At 40.3% G+C, this 12,489-nt stretch overlaps 1 protein-coding gene across 1 annotated transcript; it reads left to right on the top strand.

Annotated features, from left to right (window-relative positions):
* The first annotated feature begins 5,505 nt into the window (after positions 1-5,505).
* Positions 5,506-9,279, top strand: LOC104456174 (2-alkenal reductase (NADP(+)-dependent)). The gene is given in 6 exon segments (XM_039315831.1): positions 5,506-6,008; positions 6,556-6,738; positions 7,848-7,904; positions 7,907-8,013; positions 8,203-8,284; positions 8,634-9,279. Coding segments are annotated over 6 exon segments (1,269 nt in total). The 5' UTR covers positions 5,506-5,548; the 3' UTR covers positions 9,014-9,279.
* The last annotated feature ends 3,210 nt before the right edge of the window (positions 9,280-12,489 follow it).

A 12,489-nucleotide genomic window follows, 5' to 3' on the forward strand; every position in this document is an offset into this window, starting at 1 on the left:
GATTACGCAAATTACGTACACTGATCATAAAGACGTGCTTTGCTCACTCTGTTAAAAAGGTAATAATCACAAAGATGTGTTAGCACTATGAAAAAGCCAACTAAGATGTCAATGAAATATGAAGATAGATTAGCCTTTGAGATGGATAGGTGGCTCATATAATATCAGGTGCGCAAACAAGAAGAGTTGCTCTTATAACCGTCACGAACTGCTCATATAAAGAAGCTGTTGAGCTAGGGGAAATGAACACTACATAGTAGGAAGTCTGAATGGTCTGAAAGAACGAACACTGACCCAAACCAAGTCGGACAGTCCAGCTGAACTTTGGTTTTTGTTCTTCATCGAATGCATCCGGCTCATGTTTATCCACGACACACAAAGTCTGGGACGGACCGTATTAGGCTCCCTGTGAAATCCATTGTATCTAAGAGTTGAGATGCATATTGATAGGTCTTCTTCGTACTGGAAGACCACATTCGACTATACATTACATGGAAACTAGATTCATCAATACGACAATCCAGAAAAGTTCAATGTCTTGCATCTTCCAACCGACGTCCCTTTCTTACAATGTCTTCCAGCAGAATTTTCCCATCTGCTCAAACTGGGTCCATGAAGTTTAATTAATTTCAAGGATTTAGTGACCCTTGGACCATCCACAATAAACACAAATCAGAGAGAGATCACATTATTCAAAGGCAAAACACCCACTTTAGCAGAGACAGCAAACAGCGTTTTCATCAATACGGTAACACACTTAAATTGTTCCTCCCAATATGGGACATTTTTAACTCCTTTAATCACATGCCATGGTACATGCGCACACTATTGTCCACTTGTTCCTTCGGAAAGAAGGAGATTAGAAGAAGAGTAGATATCCCTATCATCCTGTCCATAAGTGCTGATGAACCCCATCTTTTTCAACACCATCATTGGTGCAGTCACATTGCTTTTTTGCATCATTCTTTACCTTCATGGCCTCTTTATCACTATCTGCTCCCTCTTTCTCTACCGTGCTTAATCTCGAAGCATCCAAAGTCCAAACAATACAAACTAAGAATGGAGGCATTTACCACAAGACATGATATTTATTCGGCTATTGAAAGTATGCTAATCCCTGTGGAAACGCTATTCAAGATGTATGCAGTGCAACATGAGCATTCAGTGTCAGGAGAGCGTGAAGAGTTTTTGCAGCTTGAATTGATCATGTAGAAACTCTACTTCATCAAGTTCTGTACCCTTTGAAAAAAAAAATAAAAATAAAATAAAAGTTACGTATTCATTTATTACTATTCGACTATGAGTAGAGTGGCAACAGCCCCAACCTATCTTTTCATCAAGCCAATATTACCAAAATGGTTTCTTGTTAAGTGTTCTTCTTCCTCTTCTTGCTTTTTTTCTTCCTGCAACCGAAAATTTTTTAAAGAGAGGGACAAGATGCATATCCAAGCAGCTCAAATTGATATTGCATAAGGCAAAAACTAAATTAGGATAACAAAAGAAAAGAGAAACCTTGATGAATGCTTCCTGCACCTGAAGGTACTCTAATTTCCCTCTCCTTTCCAACTCATGATCTTCAGCTGACAAAGCTGTGGCATCGATGTTTCTGATCATCTCATCTGGAAGTTATGATAAGGTAGCTCTAACAGCTTCTTCAGGAGTTTAACTTTCTGGAAAAGCTGAAGGCTCTGCATCTGGAAAAAGAGAAAATGAACTTTTAACAGCGCACCTCAGACCATGAGCCTCTCATGTTTCAATATCTAGATAAAGTCATGGAATATACAGTGTTAGCCCCACAAGAGGGGCTTCTATAATCTCAGAGTCCACACAAAACAGACAGGCAAGGGGTGGTGGTTTGGATTAAGATTCTACTCCACCAGAAGGACAACAAACACAGACACAAACTGATTAGACATAGCTTACCTGGAAAAGATCAAAAGGAAAGATGGCAATCATTAAGCTGTAGAACAAGTCAGCTGTCACACTTTAAGATTTCTAGGATTGACTTGATATAGTGGAACAACTCGAAGTCCTGTCAAAGAGGATGACCCAAGGATAAAAGACAGAGTCCTATTCTATCTGAATTTTCAGGGCAGATACTTGGCCATTCACAAAGACAGCAAAAGAGATTCAACTCAACAAATTCTTCAAAAAAGCTTATCTTCTCCCACTAGATTACTACACATTTCAAAAGCACAATGACATGAATCCATTTATTGCAAGTATTCAATCCATTAATTGCACAAAGAAGAGCACCTGCTGACGCATTTCTTCCACTGAGAGAAGTCCAAGCATGCCCCTGTCTCTACAATCTTTGCGAAGTTCAGCTTCTGGAAGAGACTCTAAGCCTTCTGCTTGGATTAACCTATCATCTTCCTTAGTCTCGACCCAACAGAAAGAAACAGACCATAACGAGATGCATCATGATTCTTTCATGCAACTGCTGGTCTACAGAAGGTCAATTACACTGAATTGTCCACTAGTCCTGTGCAAATTTAGCATGATCGAGAAGAAAGATCTCATTATTATCCATCTATGTGAACTTTGTTTCTTCTTCCTACATGCAACAGATCAAAGTGAAATGTTTTCCTTTCCTTTTCCCACCTCTCCTATCAAATATTAGTAAAGCCAACAGATCAGTTAATTTAAGGCTTTATAAGCTAGCTCCATTAATGATCATTGAATGACAAAGTAAAATAAATTAATTCTCTATAGGGCACATAGAAACCAGGAAAACATCCTTCAAAGGAGATGAACAGGAAGTCTCACTCTTACCCTCTTCAAGAATTCACTCAAATTTCTTGCTTCTCTCTTGATTTCCCCATTACTCAAATTATGAACTTCTTTTAGCATTTCCCGACAGTTGCCTGAAGGAATTCGGTATATTGAATTCTTGTTTTCAAACTGTGTCTCAAAGATTCCTGCAGACTGCAAGCAGGATCTTTTTACAAATACTGTATTCAAAATTCTAAAGAACAGTTCAGCATGGAAGCATTTCTGTGAATGTATAGATATTCATTTCGAGTATTCGTCAGACCGGACAATTCTCTGTTTTTCACCAGAGGAAAGAGAGTTTCAGATTCAATAATTGCTTTGCCTACCATTGACAACTTTTCATGCATGGCATACTACAATAAAACTTTTCCCACATTGCAAAATTGAAAGCCATTACAAGTGCTGCCAAGGGAATAAGGTAAAAATAATGTACTTCTCGGCATGAGACTTCACCTAGTAACAAGATACAAGAAGATGCCATCTTATCAACATCCTAAACTATCAAAATGTAACCCCTGTCCAATTAATGAAAGCCAAAATAGAGGGACAAAACAAGCAAGATCATGCAGAGCGAAGATTACAATGCTGGGACATAACTGCTCTTGTTTTTTTCCTTCTTTTTCATCCCATCTCAAAAGGTTGAAGGCAACATATTGGGAAAGATTTTCAGAAATAAAAGCAGCAGAAGTTCCATACATGGAACAATAAAAAAGACCGCGAAAGGTGCTAGCTGTAAGATATTGGCTATTGTCTGTCTTAGCTGCTGCCTCTCCCTTCTGGTAAGATTCTTCCCGCCTGAAAGTTTCAATGGCAATCTGACTTATTCTCATGTCAACCCAGAGTAATTTGAAGCTGAACAGGTAACGTTGCATAGTTGACCTATATTTGTGTTTCAAATGGACTAGTCTCTTACCCCGATCCTCCCTACAAACACCAAAATAACAGAGCAAGGAATATGAATCCAACTCTTGCTGAAATGCAAATCACACAATGGCTTCCTAACCTGCTCACCAACATCGCACCTCATAAACAAGGCTTAATTCCTTCAGAATCGCGGTGCTTGGCTTTTGCTTTTACTATTTCCTTTTCGGAGTTCAAGCCTTCAACAGCCTCAACACATTTTCCAGAAGAAATTTACTCTCTGCTTTTAGTAACAAGTTCTTTATTTTCTTCATCATCGGTAGCTGGATCACACTGCTTTGTGGCAGCTGTAGAGACATCACAACCAGACCATAACATCCACCTCATCCTTGCTCGAGATATGCAATCTGGTTCTCTGGTTATGGTGCCATTCTTGTTAAAACCACAATTTGCACTGAAATGTCAATGCTCTAGAAAGATACCCAAGATTCTTCTCGCAGAGCACACTCCTTTCCTATTATTGCCATCCTCTGAACATGCTGAAGTAAGGTTTTCATTGGAGCTGTAACCACTTAAATCATTATATTGAGGGGCAAGGATGTGGCTGAAACCATCAGGATACCGAATTGACCAAGTAGGAGGCTTGAGGTAGGTTGAGATATACCCCTTTCTTCTCAGAATAGCTTGGGAAGCTATCAGGTAATGATCATGTACGCAATAGAGCAAAGATCCTGAGAAATACAGTTAATATATCGCAAATGTCTTGTTGGAGACATAAAGAAGTGAAATTGTAGAAGGCAGAGAATATCGCCACATTTCCAATGCTTCCATTAGAGTAGATAGACATTTTTCCTTCAGAATAAAACAAATTCTTGTGATTATCAGGGGGAACCTGATCATGGAACTGAACAAAATTATCACACGGCCAATATGGTCAAATCAATATTTGAACCTCGTTTCCCTGAATTTGGGCCAAAAGAAATCTCAAGAATCAACGAGAACACTGGAGACTCAGTTGGGGATAACAGGCACAACTGCTATATGAATAGTCATGTTCCACTATCCACTAAAGTATTAAAAGACAACGCACGCATTCCATAACCATATCAGATTTCATAATTTTGTAATGCAAAACAAAAAACAAGCCAATGACCGCAATTTACAAGTTGTACAGATCATAAAACCTTTTTGCTTCTATCACTCTCCCTAAGCTGCTCGACCACTAATGAGGTAGATGAGGAAACAATATAATGAAAATAAACGCAAGAGTTTCAGCATTGCAGATATCCAACATAAATCTAGAGTCCGCAATTCGCGGGAAAATTGAACATACGCAAAGGAAACATTGAACCGACAGCAAGGTGGCTCCTGCACAAAAATCTTAGACAGGCTTAGTTCAACTACACAAGAACAATAATGAAAGTGACAATATGGGACACAACATAAACAGGAAATACAAGTACTTTGTGGAGCTGAACTCGAGGTCAGTTTACGACTAGAAAACTCACTCGCCCCAAAAAAGAACAGAGGGGCAAGAGTAAAGGTCCACAAAGTTGGCATAAGAAGAGGAGAAGAATCGCCAACCATTCCATGTAACATGAGAGTGAGACTTGCTAATAGCTATCTAGGAACATTAGTTCCCTTCCTTTCGAACCAAACAAAAGAAGAAAAGAAGGGTGGTTTCCTTGCATCCCCGTCAAGCTGCAATCTTCTTCTGAAAACGACAGTACAATGCTCGTCGCAGCGCATGGTTATCATCACCGTTCAGGTTTCTTCACCACCTCGCCGAGCAATGCCCGCAACAGTAGCTCTCTCTCTCTCTCTCTCTCTCTCTCAAAAAAGGATAAAAAAAAAAAAAAAGGCAAAACTTGAAACACTTTCCATTTGGTTGCGTGAAGTGAACACATGGCAGATGATCATAACACCAATTGCTATCCACAGATATCTGTTCCCTTCATTCCTTCCCTGTCCCTGTCCCTGTCCGTCCAGATATATCTTCGGAGGAGCTTCGAGAAGAGCCCTTCGCATCCGCACGCCTCTCTTCCTCGCTTTCTCTCGCTTCCTCGCGCGATTGCATTCGCGTTCGTGTGGTTTCGGGTTTTGGGTCCGAAAGATTCCTCCTGGGTTTTCGATGGAGATGGGGAGTGAAGTGAGGAACAAGCAGGTGATCCTGAAGAACTACGTGACCGGAATGCCCAAGGAGAGCGACATGGCCGTGACCACCCACAACACCATCACGTTGAAGCTTCCCGAGTCCTCCAATTCGGTGATCGTCAAGAATCTGTACCTGTCGTGCGACCCTTACATGCGCGGCCGCATGCGGAAGCCCGACTCCCCCTCCTTCGTCGGTTCCTTCGTCCCCGGTTCCGTGAGTCCACTCTCCGACCACTCGGTTACGTTGGCGTCCGTGGAACTGCGGATCGCGTCGCGGTCCTCAGTTATTTCTGTTGCGTTTACCTTGTCGACAGATGTTTCGGTCCGATTTGCTGTTCGGGAGAAACGAACAAATTGATCGGATTTTTTGCTCTGTTTCTCCGTAGGCAGTAGGCACTCCTTAAAGTAAGGTGTTTTACTGCAGTCCGTACATTGAAAATTAGAGATTTCCGAGTTAAGTGTACGTGACGAGTGCTGCCAAGACACTCGCCCGTTGATTTGTCCCGACTTAGTTAGGTTCGAAATGGATTAGCTAGTCGGATTTCATTAACGGGTGCATCCTGGATCCACCAGTTGAGGATGTGAATAGAGAAAGTTCCCAGTTTTTCTAGGCATTCAATTTTCCCGTACATCGATGATAGACAGTTTCTTTATTAAAGAATGCTGAACATGGTCTGTAGCGATTTCCAATGATTTTTTATATTGGGATTGATCTGTTGTGTCTTCATATTTGTGTATGTGGGGCACATGCATGCATATATGCAGCCCTCAGTGGATATGGAGTGGGCAAAGTGGTGGTATCAGGGCATCCAAATTTCAAGGAAGGAGACTTGGTGTTGGCATGGGGAACCACTGGGTGGGAGGAGTATAGTGTGATCGCTGCTCCTGAGACTCTCCTCAAAATCCAGTCCACCGATGTCCCGCTTTCCTACTACACTGGCATTCTCGGTGAGGCTTTCTTACATTTCCACATAACTCTCCATTCATGACATGTGTGTTTTTTGGTGAACATGAACTGTCATGACACGTCCTCTTCCGCACGTTGAACTTCCTACTAATTCCTTGTTGAGTCGAATGGTGACTATAGAATGCCGATCTTATATGGTTGTAACTTACCTTCTCGTACTTCTTTATCCATTTTGTTGTCATTAATGCACACAAAAATGCAAAGAAAAAGATCCCCTGCTTGGACTGAAGTTTTTATTACGAGGATTGTAGGGTCGCCGACTTTAGTGCCCAACAGTGGAATCTACGTTTGCATCAAATGCTGAAAAATGAAAGAGAAAAGAATGAGAAACAACTTCTGAGATGATGATTTTCCTAACAGAGATGGGCCTGTATTAAGAATGACACTGATTCTTGTTCAGGGTAAGTAGTGCAGCTAGTCCATCTTTGCGCTGATTCACGTGCCAGCATTCAGAATTCTCCTTGCTTGATTCTTCTTCCTTGACAATAGTTGAGCATGTATGGGTGGATTTGTACTGGAACCAGGAAGCTGGTTTGGTTCAGTTCCTGAGTGGATCCTAGAAGTAAACTTTTCTCTGTTTTTCAAGATTTGATAGTTAAATTTTAAGGAAATTAAAACACAACTGTTATTGGTCGAGTGATATATGTGTAGCTTTCAAATATTAGGTTAATAAGCCAATTATTTTCTAGTGCAAATCTGGAATTTTCATTTTTAATGGTAAAAAGGCGTTCCAAGTGAGTTTTGCCTGAGAACAAAATGGTCAATTCCTGTCCTAGATACAATTGGCCATACAACCGATTCTAGAACCTGGGATTGGGAAAATACAGTTTCCTGGCCAATTTCAAGTTTCTGAAAAGAGAAGCTGAATGGCAACCGTTTCACTCAGGGACAACTTAGAACCCAACCCACCAGGTCGATCCCCGGTTGAACAGCCGGCATGCTTGCACACAAATGTAATTTCTGTTTCCATCATACTGCAATTGTCTCATATAACTGTTGGAAGGACTTTTAAGCCGAAACTGACACTTTCTTGTCAACTAGAGCATGCAATTGACCATGTTTTAGACTCGTTGAAAATATTATTTTGCAGGTATGCCCGGAATGACTGCTTATGCTGGTTTTTATGAGGTTTGCACACCTCAGAAAGGGAAAGGGTGTTCGTATCAGCCGCCTCTGGAGCAGTTGGCCAGCTAGTTGGACAGTTTGCCAAGTTACTAGGTTGCTATGTTGTCGGCAGCGCTGGAAGCAAAGAAAAGGTAGAAGACAGTTCTACTTGAAATAGATGAAGTTATTAATTCTTCAGTGACGTATCCATTCATATGCCTGCATCGGTGGCTAACTAACCACCAGAAATTGGGAAGTTGTAGATGACAGAGTCAGTGACTAAACCCCGGATGAGTTTATCTTCATTGGTATTGATTCTTTTGTCATTTTCTCAACACAAGGTGGATCTTCTAAAGAACAAGTTTGGATTTGACGAAGGTTTCAACTACAAGGAAGAGCCAAACTTTAGTGTTAAGGCTTCTAAGAACTTTTTTGCAACTTTTTACTAGATGGCTAACTTATAGATGTAAAAAAAAAATGCTCATTCTGTCATAATTTCTACTGTTCATCTGCTAGGATAATCAAATTTTATAATGAATATCTGTAAAAAATGCTCTTGATTGTGGAATAACACAATCCTTCAGAATAAGGGATGACTGATGAGGAAAGTTTGATCTCCAAATGTTTATGCCTGCAACTTTTCATATTTTAATAGACACCTGAGTGGAAATCAAAGTACTGATAGTAAAATGCCTTCTGTTTCTCATTCCTCTGCCTTATTGAGTCTGCAGAGAAATACCTATTAATCTGCTTTTGTTGCTTTTTGTTCACGGATACTTCCCGGAGGGCATTGATATATATTTTGACAATGTCGGGGGGAAGATGCTTGATGCAGTTCTACTCAACATGAGGATTCACGGCCGGATCGCTGTGTGCGGCACGATATCGCAGTATAACCTGGACCAGCCTGAAGGTGTGCATAACTTGGCGAATATTGTTGGAAGACGGGTACGCATGCAAGGGTTCCTGGCTGGGGACTATCTTCACCTTTACCCAAAGTATCTTCAAATGGTTTTTCCTTACATCAAAGAAGGTAAAGTTGTATACGTTGAAGATGTTTCTGAAGGCATTGAGAGTGCCCCTGCTGCTCTCTTGGGCCTGTTCACTGGTCGCAATGTCGGAAAAAAGGTAGTTCTGGTGGCTAGAGAATGAGATGGCGGGAGAGATCTTAATGCATCTTCTAGATACCCCACAAGTTTTTTCCTTTCTTTCACTGGACTAACAGTTTCAATTTTTGTCTTAGATATCCAACACATTTGACAAATATATGATGCACTTGCAAAGAAAAAGTAGATACTTTCTTTTCCATTTTAGTTCTGGGAATAAGCACCTGATTGAACGAGTACATGAGACATTGAGATCACCAATTAAACAATAATCATGTTTTTAAGTGTTGTAGGATTTGATATTTGGTGAAAGCCGCATGACCTCATCTGTGAGTATTTTTTAAGAACAAGTGCTTCAAGGTTGTGGTTCAAGCCTTTCGACAAAGGCCTATAGTTGAATTCGTGCATAGTTTAGAAGGTCTCTCAAAAAGTGAGACGCCCAGTCTGAGGATTATACAGTTTGAAAGGAAGCATATGAGGCGGAAACTCGAATACAGGAGGCAAAGTAAAAAATCTCTTTTGGAAGGTGGGGTTCTAATTGAGAGGCTATGAGCTTACTGCATCGTATGGGACGAGAGATGAAATTCATTCGGCATGGAAAAAGTTCTTGATCACGCGTTGAGATTGCGGTAAGTTAGTCTCGGAAAATAACTTTATTCGATGCTTTTGCTGAAGCATGAAAGACAATATGCACTTCTGCAATATCCTGAATATGAAAAATGTGTATTTTTTTTCAACTCAAAATATGAGATTGACCCAAACCATTTCAATGCTAGCACTAGATTCTGAATCCAACTAATTGCCAAGTTGAAAGAAAAAGTGAAGCTTTCACAATCATATTTTCTAGCATATGCAAGAGCCAAACTTGTAGAGACGAACTATCAAACGAAAGCTCAACATAGGATTCCACAAGTTGGATTGTAGTCAGAAAATCTTTGTCTATAAGAGCAGAGTTTTGAGCGATCACTACTAGGATTTACTCGAAGCTATATTAACGTATTGGTTTGTTGGGGGGGTGGAGGAATAAGGACAGGGAAGTCGACGGAAAAACCTCTGGAAACTACCCTCTTTATATAGTCGGATTTCAAGTGCCTTTTAGAAAGACAACCGAAGAAAACAGGAGAGGCAAGAACGAGAGAGGCAATGGCTGTTTGGCACAGAATTTCAGTCGCTATGTTCCTGCTTTTTTCCGTTCTTGGAATCGTGCAATGTGGTCCGGACGTTTCGCTGGTATACAAGATTTGCAACGGAGACAAGTTCAACCCTAGCGATGCAGATGCTGGCTCTGTATCCGAAGTCCTGCAACTCCTGATTGACAAAACCTCGAGCTCGGGTTTCAATGTTTACGTCTCGAGTGATATCTTGTACGGTAGTCTTTGCTACGGTCACGGAGCTTGCAACGGGGCACTCAGCCACTCAGACTGCGACTCCTGCGTGATGTCCGCAGTGAAATTAATATTTGATCAGTGTCAATATAGCTTCGGAGCTCAAATCCAACTGAAAGATTGCAGGATTCGGTACGAGAGCTATTACTTTTCTGAAAGTTGAGCTACTGTGTTTGAGAAAGCGGCAGCTTGTTCGGAAAAGTGGGGATATGTTTGAATAAATACGCGTAGGGTTTTGCAGTTTTTTAATTACCAATAACGAAGGCGAGACATCAAAGCCTATCCCTAGATAAGGCGAAGATGCACTCCTTTTCGGGACATGTGATTATCTATCTTCCAGCATCGCAAATGTAAGAAGCTTATGCTTTACCATCGCCGGGTTGATGTGGTCCGGTTGCTTAGTTTGCTTAATGCAATACAACTTTCAATTTCAGTTCGCTGTAAATAAGAAACTTACGCTTTAATATCGTCCGCAGAAATGTCTAAACCAGAGGTTCAAAGGTGTTCTTACTTTGGCATGGAATGAAAAAGGAAGTCATTAGAAACTCATTTAAGTATGCGACAATAGAATGGTATCGTTTTGCATGGATGCAAGTGCCAAACTTCTCCTACTACAATTAGTGAGGGGAAAAGAAGACATAAAAGCTCCCCATGAGGCTTCTACTGCTAGTTTCATAAGAGCCGGAAAATCTTTGCTAACAGTTTTAAAACACTTACCTGTATTTGTTGAAATCCATTGTAAAAGAAAAAAAAAATTGTAATTTTCAGCTCAGAATAATTGGATATTATCAGACCTGAGTAGGTCCTTAAAAGATTCAAAGGGAAGAAAGAGGCGGGACATTTGCCCTAGGATGAAAGACCCCATAATGTCACTCATGTATCCCCTTCCCTTGGGAAGAAAAATATTCATGAAGGAATAAGGGGCTTCACGTTGCACATCAAGGTTTTGGCGTTGGCTACGGTAAAGTATGTAGGTATAGCAACCTTCTGTACTTGAGGTGAGTGAAAATGAATGAAAGTCCCGGTGAAAAGCTGCATGCCTTAATGGCAAGGTCACATCAGCCTGACCACAATCTCAGTAACCTTGGTTGATGTGATCTTGCCATAGCACATATGATTAAACATTATATCATCATGTTCAAATGACTTATAATCCTAGTTTTAAAAAGAATGTTGAATTTGAAAATTAATGGATCTTACCATTCAAGTACGATGCGGAATAAGAAATTATCAGTTAAGTCAATGAAGAAATATAATAACATTGGGAATTTACATGATTTAGCCTTACTATCTGTAGTTACTTTGTGGGGAAGCTTCTTTTTTTTTTTTGGTGGGGGAGAGGGGGAGGGAGCTAGTGACTATGAATATGGTGAATATGCAATTTAGAACGCTTTAGTATTTAATAACCAAGTAGAACTCTATTTTCATATGCCCTTTTGTGACTTGTTGGCTCAAATTAGGAATCCGACTCTAACGTAGAAAGTAGTGAAATTGGCTTTGTTTTCAACTTGGATCGGGTTTGTTTCAAACTGGAGACGAAATTTAACAAAAATGCTTCCTTTTTTATTCATGTTCAAACTTTTTTTGGTCGGTTATACGCTAATCTTACTCTAACATTCACTCGACTTTTATCCTACCTCATTGCAGGATGTGGGAGTCGAAACCCACTTCTGAAATGAAATCGTCCCCACCCCAATCCCCCTGAGAATGTGGGAATTTGAACTCTCAACCTCCCCTTTCCAAGTTGAAAGAGTGGCCACTAGGGATTCATGTTCGAACTTGAGCAACTCAATTTTTGTCTTCTTGATAATTCATCTTGACCTTTCATGCTTTCAATCTACTTCACAAAATAAATGCCACGCTTAAATGCCGTGCTGTTGTTGTAGGCATCATTCACTAACGATGAAGAGAAGAACTCTGTATTTTCCATTTATGGGAAAACATATGACCAGTCAGTATATAAACAGAGACAATAATGCAAAATAAGACCATCTAAATGTACACAGAAGAATTGAATAAATAATGATACAGGACCTAGTACATGTCCCGTTGATATATATATATATATATATATATATATGAGAATGTGAACTTCCTTTTTGAATCTTTGGGGGAAGAACAAACTCAAACAAACGCT

This window comes from Eucalyptus grandis, chromosome 6, assembly GCF_016545825.1.
Source record: "Eucalyptus grandis isolate ANBG69807.140 chromosome 6, ASM1654582v1, whole genome shotgun sequence".
Taxonomy (NCBI): Eukaryota; Viridiplantae; Streptophyta; class Magnoliopsida; order Myrtales; family Myrtaceae; genus Eucalyptus; species Eucalyptus grandis.